Source organism: Clavelina lepadiformis, chromosome 2 (genome assembly GCF_947623445.1).
Source record: "Clavelina lepadiformis chromosome 2, kaClaLepa1.1, whole genome shotgun sequence".
In the NCBI taxonomy this organism is placed as follows: domain Eukaryota; kingdom Metazoa; phylum Chordata; class Ascidiacea; order Aplousobranchia; family Clavelinidae; genus Clavelina; species Clavelina lepadiformis.
Window position 1 is genome coordinate 18,993,475 of NC_135241.1, and position 18,146 is coordinate 19,011,620.

General features: G+C 35.8%; 4 protein-coding genes across 5 annotated transcripts; all 4 read right to left on the reverse strand.

The window, feature by feature from the left end:
* Window positions 1-502: 502 nt before the first annotated feature.
* On the reverse strand, window positions 503-5,295 carry LOC143447338 (farnesyl pyrophosphate synthase-like). The gene has a single exon (XM_076947389.1). The coding sequence runs from the start codon at window positions 2,904-2,906 to the stop codon at window positions 1,866-1,868; it is 1,041 nt and encodes a 346-aa protein (XP_076803504.1). The 5' UTR covers window positions 2,907-5,295; the 3' UTR covers window positions 503-1,865.
* A 981-nt stretch (window positions 5,296-6,276) lies between these two features.
* LOC143446181 (uncharacterized) lies at window positions 6,277-9,206 on the reverse strand. Its single transcript, XM_076945708.1, has 6 exons — window positions 9,018-9,206; window positions 8,456-8,572; window positions 8,058-8,150; window positions 7,661-7,980; window positions 6,790-6,913; window positions 6,277-6,651 (listed from the first exon to the last, which is right to left on the reverse strand). The coding sequence occupies exons 1-6, from the start codon at window positions 9,193-9,195 to the stop codon at window positions 6,641-6,643; spliced, it is 843 nt and encodes a 280-aa protein (XP_076801823.1). The 5' UTR covers window positions 9,196-9,206; the 3' UTR covers window positions 6,277-6,640.
* Window positions 9,207-10,442: 1,236 nt separating this feature from the next.
* Window positions 10,443-13,531, reverse strand: LOC143446919 (uncharacterized). The gene is made up of 6 exons (XM_076946779.1): window positions 12,701-13,531; window positions 12,110-12,226; window positions 11,859-11,954; window positions 11,466-11,788; window positions 11,157-11,286; window positions 10,443-11,077 (listed from the first exon to the last, which is right to left on the reverse strand). Exons 1-6 carry the CDS (start codon window positions 12,780-12,782, stop codon window positions 11,058-11,060), a joined length of 768 nt encoding a protein of 255 aa, XP_076802894.1. The 5' UTR covers window positions 12,783-13,531; the 3' UTR covers window positions 10,443-11,057.
* Window positions 13,532-13,675: 144 nt separating this feature from the next.
* LOC143446920 (uncharacterized) lies at window positions 13,676-17,453 on the reverse strand. 2 transcript variants are annotated; one of them, XM_076946781.1, is made up of 7 exons: window positions 17,085-17,453; window positions 16,865-17,010; window positions 15,210-15,320; window positions 14,916-15,008; window positions 14,404-14,732; window positions 14,159-14,285; window positions 13,676-14,064 (listed from the first exon to the last, which is right to left on the reverse strand). In XM_076946781.1, exons 3-7 carry the CDS (start codon window positions 15,265-15,267, stop codon window positions 14,051-14,053), a joined length of 621 nt encoding a protein of 206 aa, XP_076802896.1. In that variant the 5' UTR covers window positions 15,268-15,320; window positions 16,865-17,010; window positions 17,085-17,453; the 3' UTR covers window positions 13,676-14,050. The 2 variants fall into 2 exon arrangements, with proteins under 2 accessions (XP_076802896.1, XP_076802895.1); XM_076946780.1 differs by lacking the exons at window positions 16,865-17,010; window positions 17,085-17,453 and adding an exon at window positions 15,453-15,795.
* Between the last annotated feature and the right edge of the window lie 693 nt (window positions 17,454-18,146).

Genomic DNA, 18,146 nt, shown 5'->3' on the forward strand with positions numbered 1-18,146 from the left:
TACTAATTTTAATACGTTTGTATTAACTATAATTCAAGGAAGAATGGGAAATGAACGATTTATCGGAATTATGTAACAATAATACAGTTGGCTCCGAAGAAGGAAATCCAAGTAGATGTGGATGTCAACATACGTTAGAGCACCGGGATACTTTGAGGTGAAGATTGTACTGATCACATTGAAAATATCGTAGATCGTCAGCATGAATCCAGTTTTATTGGCCGTTAACAAAAATGTCATTTTGTAGGCAAATTAACCAATCAAGACAACATCAAAATCAGAATGTTACTGGTCTGCCAGTGTTCCTATTGGACAACCAAAGTCAAGCCTTCGTTTCGTGGTCTCACTATCCACCACACAGCAGGCCTATAACGAGTGACACGGAGAATTCTCAATTAACAAAGTGTTACAGAGGTATCCGTGGCCAAGGATCCAAACATTCAGAAGTGGCTGCTATATCAAGCACTATCAGTTTGTTTCCGGCTCAAGCAAAGAGACGCTCTGCAAGTTACAGATGTAATCAGCCGCATACCTCTATCTACCACCACACTGCGTTCTTAGATGACATGCAGACTTTCTACAGCATGCCAAGTCACCACCTGCGACGTGGCATTTATTGCGATGACAATCTTGCTGCAGTGCGTGACATGCTTCTGAAGCAAGACCGTCTACAGGAATGCAACAAGCAGCTAGAGAAAACCAACAAAGAGATTAATACCACATGCTCAAAATTTAACAGAGAATTGCCGCAACCACCACCATATTGTGATCTGAGTTTAGGTAACCGATATGCCAACACAACTGACGATCAATGTGATTTCAAGCCAATTGCAGTAGAGAGTGAAGATGAAACTACATTTTAGTGGATGGTTAATTTTACTTAATCACATTTCCGTAACTTCAAACAATTCAGTAAGCGCAAATTGACAATTTGATTTTTGAGTAGTGTTTTTACAATTTGAAATATAACATGGTATGAATAAATTACGATCAATAAACATTACATTAGTAGCTTAGATGGTTGTGAAAAGAACTTTAGCGATTTCACTCACAACATACCTGGTTGACTGAGTTGAGACAAACAATAATTAGGGAAGTGCTTTTTGTGTAATTTTTTGCTCCCACACTGGCGTCAAATAATAATTAATGAATTAAAACGACAATTATAAATAAATCATGCTACACTATTTGCACAGCTCATATAAAACATATCCAACACAATCAACAGAGTACACATCTCTCACAGATATAAAAACTTCTAAGTTTTAGCTATGAAAGGCCTGTAATTCAAATAGCTGAATTATCCGAAATATGAATACCACTGCAATACAGATGTTGATTACAATGGCATATATTGACCAAGACAGTTTTACACAATGTTATTGCCTTTCAAAGCACAATTTGGATTAAGGTTAGCTCGGATATCAATAATATTTACTATCCGGATAATGGCTATTTCTGTTTTAGCAATCCGGTTAACTGGACAATAAACAATTAGCACAAAGCAACTTTTTTATTCTAATTTCTAGTAAAACAAAGAGTTCAAAATTTGCTAAGAAGCCATAAAAAAGCACTAACAACATATTATATTTGTTAACTGGTTAACCGAAAAATTTTTATCTGGATATCAGATAATTAAAATTTCCACAGTTAATCGGTATCCGGATAGTCCAACTCTAATTGAGATGCAGTCTCTTTTTACAAAAGTGACATCTTAAGTATGCATTATATCCGATGTCAAGTTTTATGCAAGGTGTGACGGTGGTAACATATATCGTACAGTTGGTACCTACCTAACGGAATAATGAACACAATAAGTGTCAGGGCATAACAGAACAGATGTTGCGAAAACATCACTCACTTGTTTACTTTTTTCTCTTATAGATTTTATTAAGTAAGCTAAGAAAAACTGATTGAGGGACACGTGTATCATCAAAGTTTTCAATTTCCAATTTAATTTCTTGATAGGTTTCATTTTCATACTTTTTAAATTCAAAAACAAGATTCAAGTCCCCAAAAACTTCTTTCACTTTCTTCACACTTTCCCCGTTTTTCTTCCCATAACAACTTTCCAGAATTTTCAATTGTTCTCCTGATGCAATAGAAATTGCTTTTACAATCAACCATGAGCATTTGTTATCTTCAATGTCAGTACCAATCTTGCCAGTGATTTCTGGATCACCATAGACATCTAAGTAATCATCTTGTATTTGAAATAGGCTGCCGATTTTGACAAGTATGTCACATGATTTTTTATGGCATTCCTCATCCGTAATACCAGTTAGGTAAAACGCGACGGCAATTGGCAGATAAAATGAATAGTAAGCTGTCTTGTACTGAATAATCGCAGAATATTTCTCCTCTGTAAAACTGGAGAAGTCAACTTCAGGCTGCTCTGAAGTGGCCATGTCCAGACTTTGGCCCATTTCAGTCCTTAAAAGAACCGTGTGAAATAGATCAACCAAATCAGCATAACAGGGCAAACTGCGGAAGTGTTTTCTCAGCAGTGTGAATACACATGATTCCAAAACCATACAATCGTTAACCGCTTGATAACCAACCCCATTCTTGCGATACCAGCAATTTTTTCCACGGCGTAACTCGGACTGGTCCATCAAGTCATCTGCTACCAAAAAAGCAGCTTGAAGTATTTCAACTGCCCAACCCAGTGTCAAGGCAAGTTTCCTTCCTGCTTTAGTGGATTGGCCATTAGATATTGCATCATAACAACTTACAACTGTCAACCCACGAGTACGTTTTCCATCAGGAACATTATATTCTAATATTTCTTTGATTCGTTGATAACTCCAAGATATTCCACTGCTAGACGGTGGTAATGAAAGATCAGCTACAATTTCTTCAAAGTGGTTTTCAAAATCTGACCACAGTTCATTTGTAGAATTCATTGTTATCTTTCCTAGTTACTTCAAATATAAAACATTCCACAAGTTTAATTGTACTGTATTCTGCTGTACTTTAAAGGAGTGGAAAAATAGGCTAGGATTCCACTAAATCCCAGTGCTGCTAGTATTCAAGCAATGCAGCTATAAAAACACTAAACAATTGTAAAAACTGGAAATGGTCATTCCTCTCAAGTACTCAAATGTTTCCGCAAAAGAGTCCTGATCCACTACAGCAAATAGACTCGCTGCATCAAAAAGAACCATGTCAGAAACTGTATGTTAACAGCAGCATGTTTCAAAGCTGGGAATTACAGAATATCTTATTTTGCAATCTTTGTAGTGACTGATTTATAATAGTTGGTATAAATCGGTAAATGCATAAATTAAGACATAATAGTTTTTGTTTTTAGAATTTGTATTGTTTTTACAAGACGACTAGAATTTGCAACACATTACTTCAAACATAGATGTTTAGTCAGCAAAACACTTTCAATGTCACTATTTCACCACAAAAATCAAATGCTTGAGCTAACTATATTTCTTATTTTACCATAATTTAAAATTATAACATACTGATAGTAACCCATAGTGAAACATTAATATGGTGACTAGCTAGTTGCTACATTACTGGACTTTTATACGTCAATAACGTTAAATCTTGCTTTTGCTTTCTATAATTACATATCTTCACCTCAAAATGCTTCTGACGTCTTCCCCTCAAAGTGCTTATGACACGTGAAGGTATAGTTACATACATATCGACAATAAAGTAAATATGAAAGTGTAATTCCAACAGTTGTGTTTTTATTACTCAAAAGTCATAAGATACCCAAACGTGTCGACAACTCTGAATACCTGGCATAGAATTTCCTGTTGAAAGTTTATGCCATGAGTTCTGTATTGTTCTTATGTTTATTTCATTGTGACATATTTTTCATGAGACAGTGAGGAAAAAGCCGGTTGAACTGATATTGTACTCAATCACGCCTTATAAAACATTCTTCTAAAGCTCAGTCTAACAAACGTTTTTGTTATTGCTGTCTCTAGTCAATCTTTTACATGTTTTATTAATGAAAGAATCAATATAATCAAGTTATATCAATATCAACAATTGTGCTTACTGATGTCAAGCCAATAAACGAGACAGCTGTGGCGGTCGTGATCAATGTTGCCTCTAAGCTGCGCGCGTGCGCAAATGCCCACTGCTGACACGGTCTCCGCGCACAGAAAATCTGTGCTGCGCACAAGAAAAAAATCCAACCTGAATTGAAAATAGAATAAACGCATAATAATGACCACGCGCACGTCTGATGTTGCTCACAGTGGTCCAAGATACCGCTCAGGGAGAGTGTTTGCTCAGACTCGTGAAAAATTAGAGGGAACATTGGTCGTGATAGTAATTGCAATAATTTATATAATTGGCATTCTAAATAAGCATTCTGTGTGTCTCCAGTTAGATTCAATTGAATATTTGAACAAGTGTATTTTTCGTAGTTTAATCCGTTATTTAAACAAAGTTCCAAACCGACGTATGACGTAGTTGAAGTGTGTCAAGTGGCTATTGTGTTTCCCGATGCAAAATCGATAGTACTGTGTGAAAAAGCTTAGATAATGTACAACAAGAACACGTGTTACACTTTTCATGGTAAAAGTAACATGGCTGTCGCCCATTGGTTGGATACAGCGGTATAAAAACTAAGGTTTGATTAAAATCGCTCTTCTTCTTCTTGTCTTTTCTCATAGTATCAGTTTTACCTTCTGGACTATTCATTAAAATTTTTACTGAATTGAAGTTATAGCTTTATTTGAATGTGAAAGGATGATGAAAATGTTTCTGATGTGATTAAAACAATATTTCGGACAATATAACAATTAGACTTTATGAATGTGGTGCTGATTTAAAGAAACAATTAGAGAAAGCAGGCGCAACGGAGTCAAAGACACAATTGTCTAAAAGAAAGACTAATAGCCTTTGGCTTTAGGCTAACCTTAAACAATCCACATCGCCATCCCCACACAGCTATCACTATCAGTGACAAGCATGTCAGCGGTCAGGCTTACACAGGCAGTCAAATATATTACAGATATACTGCAGTGACCGCAAAGCAACGTATGTAACCAATCGATAATTAATCACCACAGACAATCAAACTTTCTGGGTTTGAAAAGTATTCACAACCTTTGAGACTTGTATATCATTGCCCAGAGTTCAGATTCAACCACAACTAATGGAAAGTGTGGCACCTGCACGCACAAAATTCATCAGCATGCACGCTGAATGTGTTACTCATCACGCCGATCTACCAGTTTATCATAGTGGAAAGCATGGCTACTTTACCCTGGTGCTTTTTTCTACTCTGAGCTTGCTGCATCCCAATGTCTAGGCTACTATTTTTAAGAAAGAGATCGAACATTTGTTCAGGCCATTACTCAGTGCAGACTGAAAAATGCACCTAGTACACCATTTTGCACCACGATTTTAGCCAATCTGTACCCAGTCACACCAATTTTGGCCATCATGCACCCCTGAGATCTCGTCGTAAAGTGCCATGCTTTCCAGCCAGATCGATTTATAATAAATAAATAATGAAAAACTGGTAGTTAGAATGCCAATTTATAACAAATAAACGAATCATTGTGGTTTCAGTGCATGCTACCGCGTCAAAATTTGCATCTTTGCACACAAAATATGGCTAGTGTGGCGTTTAGTGGCACACAGTCATGTTACATGGCATTATCCCTTAAACTTTTCGGACTTCTCGGCGCATTCCTCATTTATCATTGAGCGTGCTATATAAATGCTTGTGCTGTACCGCACGACAGAATATATTATGTTTCAGAATTTCGAATAAACGTTTTACAAAATGCGGTGCTTCCACTCCTCGATGAAACGCCAGCTTTTCTTGCCATGTCAGCTTTTTTAATAAATTAAAGCTATTCCTCATGACATGTTAGACAAGATCATTGCAAACTTCAATGTGCGAGTAGCTACAAAGATTCAGCGCTAAGAACCTTTGATCGATTGTGTTCGCAAAATTCTGGTAGGCTTATGCAAAAAAAAACTTACATGACTGTAAGACAGGTTTTTGAAAAAAAATTCGGACCAACCTGCAATTATATGTCACTCAATTTTATTCGCCACACAATGTGCTTGTGGTGGTTAAAGCCATGTCACCACTATGTCAGGGAAGTATTCATAACGTCAGTAAAGAATTCTCCCGCAAGCGAACCGACCGTTAATAACCAACGGTGAAAAGATTGTGCTTCGTTCAATGTAGCCTATATTGTTGTGCAGGTTTTAGGTTTATTCTGTACTGAAAGTTACTAAATTAGTCTACGTTTTTTGTAGCTTAAAACTTTTCTGAAAAATTGGTATGTTTCGGCCGTTCATTGTATTTGAATTAATTGAACTTTAACTGACAAAATAGGTCTAATAACGACTATGATACATGCAAGTTTCTAAATAAGCACATCGTTATATACACAGCAAAAACAACAATGTCGAAGAAACCGTTTACGAAAAGCAAGGAAAGCTAACTGTAAGCTATAAGTTACAAATAGATGAAAGTCTTGTTTCCTTTAGTTTTAAGAAAAAATCATTCAGCTTTGATATAATAGTCTATGGCTCGAATGTTTTCTGTATATACCACTTTCCTATTAGAGTGGTACAGTTTTATACAGTTTTTGTTAACGTTGCTTTGTTTTATCGTTTTTACTCATTGGGCATCCATGATGGCTTATCCCAGCCCTAAATAAAAACAGAGTTTTGTAATTAAATATTTACAAAAGCATGATTTGCAAATTAAACTCAGCACTTTTCACATAAAATATAGCAACCATTTCATATTACAGCCTTTCATGAACACAAAATATGCTTCAAACTTACAGTAAAAGTTAGCTCTTGTTTCATTAAAGCCAACGTCGCTGTGTTTCTTCAATTTCACTTCGTCACCATCTCCAAATACCAAAAATGCCCCTCTACCAAGGTAAGGTTGCAAAGCAGAGAATCCCTACAACAATTAAACAAGAAAATGCAATCAGAGTTTACATAGTAGGGCTATTTCGTTTGTGCTGATATTTCAAGTCATTACAAGCTAATATGTTCGTAATTTATGGAAGGGGAAACCGGGGCTTAAAGTAACAGGGGTAACTTTGGGAAATTTTTACCGCTCTCCCACGAGCAGTAAAATTTAAGACAACGTTTTATTTTTTTTAAAGAAAAATACATTTCAACAAAAATTAAAGTTATCTTTAGTCTTCTAAAGGACGCGAAGGCTTACTGAAACGAAAACTTTTGAGGTTTTTGGATTGACCACCAAACGTAGGATAACTGTATTTCTTATGGAAATGGTCAAACTTATAGGGACTGCTGATGGTAAGCCAGGAATTTAAAAGAGCACTGAATTAGAACCTTCTTGGGTAAATTGCAAACTTTTGTCCGGGACAAGTTGTAACCTAAGTGTAAGTAGGAATTTGCTTGAAATTTTAGTGCGAACTGTAGGCCTAATAATTGCCTTTACACATACCAAAATTGAAAACCAAATTTGATTAAATGGTTCAATAAATTTAATATATTATGTGTATTATATTAAGTAAAATAATATTACGGCAAGCCCCGATTTCCTTCATAGTTAAAACGAGATAAAGATGGTGTGGAAGTAGTACAGTAAAATATGTAGGCTATATAGGCCTGCAGAAAAGTCGTAGATAAACACTAAAACTTGTGAAAATAACTCAACGTCCTATAAAAAGCTAACCCGCGAAAACATATCACGATGGTAGTAAAAGCTAGTAACATTTGACCAACTGCCCAAAATAGGATGAGCAAAATTTTCTGGTATGACGAGCAGTCGCTGTCCCTGTAGCGCGACGTAGTGGTCGGTATGAGAGGCAGAGTAAAGAGATATTGAACCGGGTTCCTGATTCAGACCAGGACGTCGAACGTAAAACATGTTACTCATTCCCGTAGTTTTTGTGACGACCAACCGGTATCGTCCATCGGGCGAAAGATGGTAACCGGTCCTTGCTTCAGTTGTAATGTAATAAGGACCTGAGTCACCTTTTGGGAAAGCAATCCCTGTAATGTCGACAAAAAATTGATGGTTAATTGTGTGGTTCTCGGTTATAAGAAGCTGAGTCGACCTTATAACTTACTTTCACAGAATCCAACGGATACATTAAAGTGCGCTTCTAATCCGTCATGTACTAAAATGCACTTATTTACCAATGGACCAACCAGGGCAAAACCTTTTGAGAAATAAAAAAGAAAATTTAGCGATTATAACTGAAAAATCGATAGAGTAAACTTTTCCTCAGAGATTTTGGTACGAGCGGTGCAATGAAATTATTTTGATGTTCGCTGCATGACCGTATTATGCGACAGGAAATATTCTGATACATGTCAAAAAGCCTACACAGTATATAAACCTACATAACCTAAAAGTGAAGAAGATTTATGTTAGGTTGACGTTTATAGGCATAACTGCAAGGTTGTACATAACCCAGAAAAGACTAAACAGAAAACCAGAAAACCTACTCATAAACACACCTACCTTTATTGCATTTAAAATGGCAAATTGCCCCTAATTCATTAGCACTTCTTTTGAATGAGCACCATTTTTCTCCTTGGTATGGTGTGCGTTGAGGCGGACAATCAAAGTAGGAATGGTCTGAAAACACAGAATTTTCACATAAACGCATTATTAAATTTCTGGTTCTATCTTCGTGATTGATTTGAATTTAGTTGTTTTAGTTTAAATTGTTTGTATTATTTCGGCCGAATATAATGGGTGTCGCAACTGGCGCATTTAACCGTGGATACCCTCTGGCAATTTGAAACGATATTTACATGCGATTAACCTATAAATCTTTCAAAGTGGCAGAAAAGGACTGGTGACACATAAGCTGACGAAATGATGTAACTAACACTACAAAAGGAATACGTCATTAGGCCTATGTTCGTAAAACCTAAGTCCAAAGTTTATTAGTTGAACGAAAGGAAACCGTTTTATTTACGTGTGTCATTTCTACGATTGTACTAAGATAAAAGTTAAAACATAAACTGTAGATTAAATTATAAAAGTGTGAGTAATATGAGACCGAGTGTTTACTTACGCTGAGCTGGTACATCTGACTGGAAACTTATTGGCGTGACAGAATATAATACCAAAAACAACTCAGCGACAACATGAATAGTTTTCATGATTTTCGCAATCGAGCTATGTGTACTTCCAAGACAAATGGGAAAATACCTATGCCTTGTAAATATACAAAACTGAATTCTTGAAATCATTTGAAAAATAAAAGGTTATGTAAGTGTTTTCGCAAAGATTTTATTTTATTGTACAAAACTTATAAAACACTGCAAAATACACCTTGTTTGAAATCAGGATATGTTATCTACGATGATATTTTTGTTACCTATATTCTGAGGTTTACCAAAGCCAATCACCCACAAATACCTAAACTACAGACTTGCTGGTTCAATGAGATTCACATCAATTAATTGCAAAATTTTCCTAACGACCATTTGTTTTCCTCGTTCCAAAACTACCATAGGCCTACATAACTTTCAATGATTCCTAGGGATTTTACACTTTTCAACTACTATAGGTCTTCCAAGAAAATGACATTTGCGTCGTGACTTCTTTTCATTTAAAGTGAGGCTGTCAGATATGGCAGTTGGGTAAAATATGAATGAAAATTCTCAATACCTGAAATCTAAAGTCTTAAGAAATCCTTTTCCTTATGCGAAACCTGGTTAACGTCTTAATCGCAATTGAGTTTTAATGCAAATTGCAACCCGCTAAACATGCCCAGCCGTTAATAGCTTACCCTGGTGTGCATATAGCGTAAACACACCCCTACATAGATACAGCTTGCGCGAGCAACGCCCTGGGCAAAAAAATTGATCACAACCACAAACAATGTCCCTGATCGTCACACATATTTGCCATGCAACGTAATAGCAATCGGAGGGAATTTTTCCCTACTTGTCCGCTCAATTTATCATTAATTTTTATTCTCAAAAGAGTATTTGACGTAATTTATGTACTGTAAAATTTATTTTGCACAGTTGGAACATGCTGTTTCATTTCATGAACGAAAGTGGAAGTTGTGTATAGTACTGTAATGGTATTGGTATAAGAATCTTAATTTTCCATTGTTAGGATATATACCCACTCGCAAAAAAGTTTTGTTACATGCTGATCTATAAAGCGAGATAATTGCTGCAAAAATTAAGTGCAATGCTGCATTGGGTAAAATGTGATTGATTGGTTAAATGAGTAAAATTGGAAAAAATATGCTTTAGATGATACACCGTGTCTGTTTTCAAATATATACGACAACATGTAGCTTCAGTTTTAAACTACTATCTCTTGTCTAGTAATTATAGCAGAAGTTTTGAAATGCTTTTCGAAACTGTCACTAAACAACTTATTCCTTCAAAACATTTAGTCTTACATCAATATAATCGATCGATCATATAGATTATTGAATATAGATGGTGTATGCTTTACTTTAACTTTATACACGGAAATCGAAAGATGCGGAACATTCAAAAAAACCATGTTTAAAACCAAACACTTGAAAAATGTCAGCCCGGTGCATGTATTGTATGTGAATTAACTAAATTAATAAAACACAGCTATAATTACAAAGTCTACGAAATAAAGAAGATCAGATATGTCATTAGAAAGTTCTATGTAAAAAAAGTCTGAACCACAATGGTTGTGCTTAGAAATCTGTCATGAAAGATTGTCAGTCGAAATAGTTTTGATCGACTTTTGTCACGTTTCTGGATTTTAATTTACGGCATCCTTTAAGTCAATTTTTAAGAAACGCGGTTCTGTTTCAGCAAGTATATTATCTTACACTTCAAAACATTTGGATACAAAGCAACAGCATTTATAAATGAACATACTCGTGCAATATATCTAAAACGAAAATACGTCTAAAAGTATATATGGGGTGAACAACAAAACCATGCAAAGCAGGATATTACACAGCAAAGAAACCCGCAATCAGCGATTGTCGTCTGGCAAACGTTTTTCTCATACGTGATAAGATGCTTGTCATAGAAATCATATTCATTACGTATGAGCGTCGCCTGCTGCATTTTTTGCTTTTGTATTGACTAACTTGAAAGTATTCCTATGAAGACGATTTTTTCCCTGAAACGAAGAACAAAGTTTAAAAAATGCAGAAATGGGTTGATTATATGGTCCGAAAATAACAAAGCAAAATACGTACATAAAAAGTTAGCTCTTGTTCTATTGAAATCCGGATCATCATGTTTTTTAAGGTTTACTTGGTTATCATCTCCAAGTATTAAAAACTTTCCTTCGTCCAGATAAGGTTGCAAAGCATAGCACCCCTTTAGCTTAGGTCAAAAAAGAAAAAACGCAATCAACGGTTAAGAGTGAAATTATAGCCGATACACAAGAAAAGGCAATTCATTGGGTAGAAAAGTTGTCCTATCTTATCTAGAAAGACATATAGCAAGCAACAACAAAGTTAAACAGCAATAAACAAACTAAGCCCAAAATTAGTATTACTAACCTTCGTAAACATATCACGATGGTAGTAAAAGCTAGTAACATTTGACCAACTGCCCAAAATAGGATGAGCAAAATTTTCTGGTATGACGAGCAGTCGCTGTCCCTGTAGCGCGACGTAGTGGTCGGTATGAGAGGCAGAGTAAAGAGATATTGAACCGGGTTCCTGATTCAGACCAGGACGTCGAACGTAAAACATGTTACTCATTCCCGTAGTTTTTGTGACGACCAACCGGTATCGTCCATCGGTCGAAAGATGGTAACCGGTCCTTGCTTCAGTTGTAATGTAATAAGGGCCCGAAACGTTTTCAGGAAAATCAACAATTCCTACCGATAGACTTGCAATTTATTGTATTTATCTTACTGGCTTTAAAGTATGTTTCATTTTGAAGCCTACTTTTGCATATGCCTCCGGATACATTGAAGTATGTTGCCTTCAATTGCGCGTGGGCCAAAACACATTCATTGATCGAATGGCCAACCAGGGTGTAACCTTTCAGAATTTACGAAAAATTAAGCTGCCATTATTGCGGGACAACAGGTGCTGTTGTACGCTTGGATGGAAGATCCATGTTATATTATCGTTTATGGACATAGCTGCAAGGTCATGCAACCAAGAGAAGAAAACTTGTTCATAAACGAACTTACCCTCATTGCATTTAAAATAGCATATCGCTCCTAATTCATTTGCACTTCTTTTGAATAAACACCATTTTTCTCCTTGGAATGGTGTCTTTTGAGCCATACAGTCCAGGCGTGAATCACCTGAATATGACATAAAAGTTTCTCTTAAGCAGATTATTTTCTGTTAAAGTCTTTAACCTTGGTTATGTGTGGAGTAGAGTAGTGAAGTAGACTTATATTCCGTGTAGTTGTAATACTTTATTTAATTTGGGAGAATTACAGGCTGCATTGGCTATGAACAGCTTCAGGCAAAGTACGACTACACTAAGAAGATATACAAAACGAAAAAGTCAAGAAAGCGTTGATCCTAAATAAGCTGACCGAGTGGCCGGGTCAAGCGCCAAATTATGCAATGGATTAAGCCATCAAACTTAAGTACCAATGCTACAAAGTTCGCTTAAATGAAAGCTAGGAAATTCCCAGTTGTTCATAATGTGCGTCATCCATACAACAAAGAACATCGATACCTATGCCAACTTACACACAATTTTGTCAATACTGTAAGTTATAGTAAATTACTATTGAGTGATTAATGGAAAACAAACGTTTACTTACTACTGCTGGTTGAAATTTCTGAATGAAAGCTTGGCGCGACACAATATGTCCATATCATAGCGACAACTTGGATTGTTTTCATGCTTTTCTCGATTTCGTTTTGGCTTCCAAGAAAGTTCAAAATTGACTAAATGTAGAAACCACTAACAGATGCTTAAAATTAGTTGAAGAAAGATTTCGAAGTAATTTATTCACAGATTTTTTCTTAAAACCGTTTAATCTTTTTAGCATACATGTCAATTACCAGTCTTGAGATCACCAATAAACTGCCACTGTCATCGTCATTTTGGTGTTTTCTTATCTGTTGCATGCATTGAAGCACGCTTGCTATAGTCATGAACTACACAACTGCAAAATCATATTGCCAGTGAACTAGTTTTTTAATCTGTATGCTGATTGCTGACGTGGAAGCAAATGTTTTGTTATTTTGATTTGGCTATTTCATAATTCATACTGACTTGAATTTTTGACTAAAATGTTTATTTGCAGGCCTGTTATTGTTTTTGTATATGTTTAATTGGATTTGCTAACCATAACCTAAAACAGTCACGCTTAGACATCTACCATGCTGAAATCAACAATGCCTCTAGGAATGTATACTGTATATGTACTGTATCTCCTTTGTGACACCTGATGAACGCCTTGCAGCAATCAAAATTCAACGTTGTTTGCTACCATGCTAAACATACATGAAACCTTATAAAATCTTTTGGTACATTAAGCCTCTTAACTTTGAAACCAAAATAAGCCCAAAAACTACTGCCGGAATATTTGCTTAATTCGACTTTTGGAGAAAACCACACCTTGAACATAAAATACTTGACTTAAAACCGCACAAAAACGCAGCTTATAGAATACAGAGCTTGTAAAAACACTCCGGTAATCTTTAATGATAGGCAGAATAAGAGAATTGTAGGAAACACATAGAACAGCATTTACTACATTTTTTACCTGACATTATATTTTGAGATGATGTTTTTGTCAATTTTATAATTTTATTTGCATTGTTTTGTGCGACCAACAAACATGGTTCGATTTAAGCGGAAATGTGGCGACACTACTGAAAAACATAAATCAACAAACAATAAGCATATCCACAGCAAAACGCGAAGTACAAACGCCAAAGTAAACGAGTGATTAGGCCTATGCAAAACAATGCTGATATAACACTACGATATAGAAGAAGTATAGAAATCATATCACGCGTTGGTTTTCTTCAACATTGTGCCTGGGAAATATTTCGTGTATAAAATTTCGTCCATAGAAATCATATTTTACCATTTAGAGAGCGAGTGTATAATGGTCTTCATTTTACCCTGATTAAATCTTCATTCCAATAATATTCTATGATTAAGGGTCCTTCCCTGTGAAAAAAATACATCCCATTAAAGTATCGTATTTCACCTAAAGTGTACACAGGCATGACAAATAGGAATGAAAACTAATTAGAAGTCTTACAGAAGAAGCTGGCTTTCTTGGGATTGAACACGGATTGTCTGTAGGACCATTGCAAAGTAACCGTATTCGTCAAGGTATATATAAAGTAGAGATTGGGCCGTTTGATTGGTTGAATTCCATAGTAGCCCTGAAGCAATTACATGAAGTGCAATCGTCAGAACTCGAGACAGACATTAGGCCTATATGCTTTAATCTAATCCACAAAGTGTCCGTGGGCTACAAATATTAACGTACAGCCTACTCACTGATTGGAACTTGTTCTGAAAGATGAAAAAGCTCGTCACCGTTTCCCAAGAACCGAGGCTGGGATGAATTTGTTTCTTTTGCAAAACTTTGAGACCCTGCGCTTCCTTTACAATATACAAGGTAGGATCCGCGGCAGATTGGAAGGAGACGGTATCCAGGTGGCCGTTCGACCCGGGCTTTATGATATAGAACATGTGGTGTTTGCCTGTCACATTGGTCAAAACCAAACGATTGTTGGAATCCCACGACAAATGGTAGTTCGGTTTAGCAGCAGGGTATATGTAAAAAGGTCCTGTGCGGTTGGAATGGTTATCAGCCGCTCCTGGTACTGAAGTAAAACAGAATGAAACTGAAAGTCGACTCCTGCATGGTCTAAATACACTTTCGAAAACAACCATATAGAATATTTACGAGTAACAATATAAGTTTATATGTGTTGTCTTCTTGCGTTCAATTTGTCTTTGTACAGAACAAGTATATGGACTGCATTAATTGGGATAGAATAACTTACGCTCGCATTTGCCGCCAGTGACGTTAAACTTTGCCGCACGTCCACCCTGAGTTAGAGTGCACTTGTTTGTTGAAGCTCCGGTCAAAATAAAACCTAATGAACAAGCTCAATCAAAATTTGTGTCAGTTAACATTAGGGTATAACATTATGCTTGCACTGATTTTCGTAGCCAAAAGGTGGCGACTATAAAAATATATATATAATAAAAATTAAAAACACACAAAATTTTAGGGATCAAGGGTAAAAAGAAATTCTAATATTTATTTTAAAGCAATAATTGGCTTGCTAATCTACCCTCTCTGCAGGAGAAATAGCAAACTGCTCCCAATTCGTGAGACCTTCTTTGAAACATGCACCACTTTTCGCCATTCTCTGGCGTTTTTTGAGGTGCGCAATCTTTTTGACCTGTAAAAGAAAGGTCTATACTTGAAATGTTTTTAATTATTCTATATTGATAAATGCCATTTATAGATTATAATCGCACCGCAAATGCAAACCAAATGATTTTTTGTGACCACAGCGAATCATCAAACTTACCGTTGTAAGTATAATACCAGGAGAAAGACGGCTGTACGAAAACCAATGCCACCATGATTGTCACTAATATTAACCGCATTGTACTGATCCCAAAAATACCGTGCGTATGTGCCACAAAATAAAAGACTAAAACTTATTGACTAAATTAAACTAATAACACTGCCTGCTAAAATGGAATAAAAACTATAAACTACAAATCGGTTGAACACGGGCTTATATATATAATCAGTTGATTCGAATTTAATATCTTACGGAAACTTATGAACTCATTCAGGGAATGACAGTATAAAGACTCGAGAGCGGCTGTAGGCAAAAGACAGCTTTGCACTATCTGTTATTATCGTAAACTAGCCTGGAGGTTAATGTTATCTCAACTGATCGCATACTTTTCCCTTGCCTTGACCGCCAGGCTGAAAATATCTTTCTTGACGAAAACATTTCCTTTATGAGCGATGTTTGACATCATGACGTGGTAATACTAAAACTAAGTGAGCAATTGAAACTTTGTCATATTTATTATCAAATGTAACGAAGGAAAGTCCGATTTTCAAGTGTGAAATTCGCATTTACGATATGCAACAGATTTACAGACCGCTCCGAGGCAATTAGAACCAATAACAGATATGGTGGCCTACTGTATAACCGTGACACGTTTATTCTGACATCTCTTTGTAAACAGTAACGACATTAACTGAAGACCACACGTAAAAAACCTATGATCATATTATTTTACGTGATGAATGAATTGTCGCCTTGTGGCAGTAAATTTATTATAATCGGTTATCTTTTTGTGCCATTGGCGCACTCGCTTTTAGCTAATGTTTATTTAAGTAAGATCTTGAGCATATATATGTGTTGCAGCAATATAACTTCCTCACAGAGCGCCCGTCGGCACAAGAATATTTCTAATAACAAAACGCCTATTTAAAGCCCAAACATTGCTTAATTCGACCTGGAAAGAAGGCCAGCCAACATACTGATGACAAAGAAATCAACTTTGACAAAGTTCATAAGTACTTATTATCATTATTAAGGTCTGAAGGGCGGAGTGCGCTTTAACGAGCAACTGAACGACAGCTCGGAGATTTCCCACTCAAAAGGGATTACGATAATCTATATTTACTATAAGTTCATTCGAATGAAACTTCCCGCTCGGTTTCAGCGACAAAAAATGCTGATGAAATATTTCAAGTTATGGTAAACAACGTTAAATATCTTCGGCAATTAACCGCAGATGTTTGATTTATTTTGGGAAATTTTACTTTGCACGAAAAGATTTTATCAGCTTCGGGATAAACTTAAAATATCATCTTAGAAAAACTATGCCTTGAATAACAAACAAATTTTTATGCAAATGCGTCAATTCGACTAAAACAAATTGAACGGAACTTGTTTATTGATGTTGTACCAACCGTATAGTGGTGTTTGTCATCAAGCAATTTTGGCTTCACAATTTCAGCAAAGTAATCAAATTCGCAAGTGTGTAAGATGTTTACATCAAAATATAACTTCATGGAAAACCCGTCACGTGCATGAAAGCCTCAGGCAACTTGGGTTTCTGAATTGTAGGTTAAGAAGAGATTACGACCTGGCAAAATCGTTTTAACAACAGCTTTTCCAAATCGTTAATACCGTTAGGAATGAAATATATAAGCCGTCACCGCTATAACAAAGCCAAAACGATTCCGGATTTGTTGAGTTGTGCATTCTTGAAAACGATGAAAGCGTTTCTTGACAATCTCATCTTTACGAGGAAATTTGAAAAACGCATTTGAACAAGCCTGGAGGGTAAGAAGCGATCCAAGAAAAGATTTTCAATCCCACGAGAACAAAGAACATCTGTTTTCTGCTGCGATAGAAAAACATAAAGTTCATTCACTTCTCTATTATAAGACACCCAAGGCACACTATTAACCCAAGACTATTATAACTTTTATAAGACACACGCTGTTTGTGTTATCTCGTATTTTTTCATTCATTTTTTACAGTCAGTACTTTCCAATACTATCTCACTTTCACAAACAGCCATAAATATTGAGCAACAAACAATCTGAGCAATGATTATAAAAGAAAACATAACTTTCTTTGTTTTTTGAATTAAATTATGAAACGAGGACTTAATAGTTATAATATTCTATGTTCAACAACTCGAGAGCGCCCCATAGTGGTTGCACTGAAAAACGGCTGAAACTAAAAGCGTGCCCATACTTCCTTACTTATATGTATAACATCACATATGTGAATCCTGTACAAGTTGTTCTTCTTGTTTATAACTCCATAACAAATACCTTGAAACGGCGTTGAACAAACTTTTAAAGAGTTTTAAATTTTTTTCACTTTATACCACGGTGAAGTGTTACAACGCGCAGTTTTTCTCGGAATCTCTTTATTTTTTTGCGGGCTGTAGCAGCAAAAGACAAAAATAATATTGCAAAGTATAAATATAACACAAAACAGAAGTTTTTGATGTTTAGACTTACTTAAAGGCAGTCCAATATATAGCAAAGGTCTAAAAGTTGATCCACATGGAGACAGACGTTCACGAAACTTCTTTTGTGAGAGTAAAATATGTTAATCGAATAGTCTTTTGCTTATGAATTAAGAAGGGTTAATAATGATCAAAATGAACATTCATAAATATTACAAACAATTTAAGACAGACGATATCACAAGGGAGTGCATAAAATATTCATG

Bases quoted from the DNA above. Each gene is read 5' to 3' on its own strand.
- LOC143447338 (XM_076947389.1), bottom strand. From the start codon at position 2,906: ATGAATTCTACAAATGAACTGTGGTCAGATTTTGAAAACCACTTTGAA.
- LOC143446181 (XM_076945708.1), bottom strand. From the start codon at position 9,195: ATGATTTCAAGAATTCAGTTTTGTATATTTACAAGGCATAGGTATTTT. The intron at 7,981-8,057 runs GTAAGTTATAAG...TCGACATTACAG, and splicing joins ATCCGTTGGATTCTGTGAAA to GGATTGCTTTCCCAAAAGGT. The intron at 6,914-7,660 runs GTTAGCTTTTTA...TAATTGTTGTAG, and splicing joins ATCGTGATATGTTTTCGCGG to GGATTCTCTGCTTTGCAACC.
- LOC143446919 (XM_076946779.1), bottom strand. From the start codon at position 12,782: ATGAAAACAATCCAAGTTGTCGCTATGATATGGACATATTGTGTCGCG. The intron at 11,955-12,109 runs GTAAGTTCGTTT...AAATTCTGAAAG, and splicing joins CTATTTTAAATGCAATGAGG to GTTACACCCTGGTTGGCCAT. The intron at 11,078-11,156 runs GTACGTATTTTG...TCTTCGTTTCAG, and splicing joins AACAAGAGCTAACTTTTTAT to GGAAAAAATCGTCTTCATAG.
- LOC143446920 (XM_076946780.1), bottom strand. From the start codon at position 15,531: ATGCGGTTAATATTAGTGACAATCATGGTGGCATTGGTTTTCGTACAG. The intron at 14,733-14,915 runs GTAAGTTATTCT...GTTTTACTTCAG, and splicing joins CACTGGCGGCAAATGCGAGC to TACCAGGAGCGGCTGATAAC. The intron at 14,286-14,403 runs GTGAGTAGGCTG...TAATTGCTTCAG, and splicing joins TTCAGAACAAGTTCCAATCA to GGCTACTATGGAATTCAACC.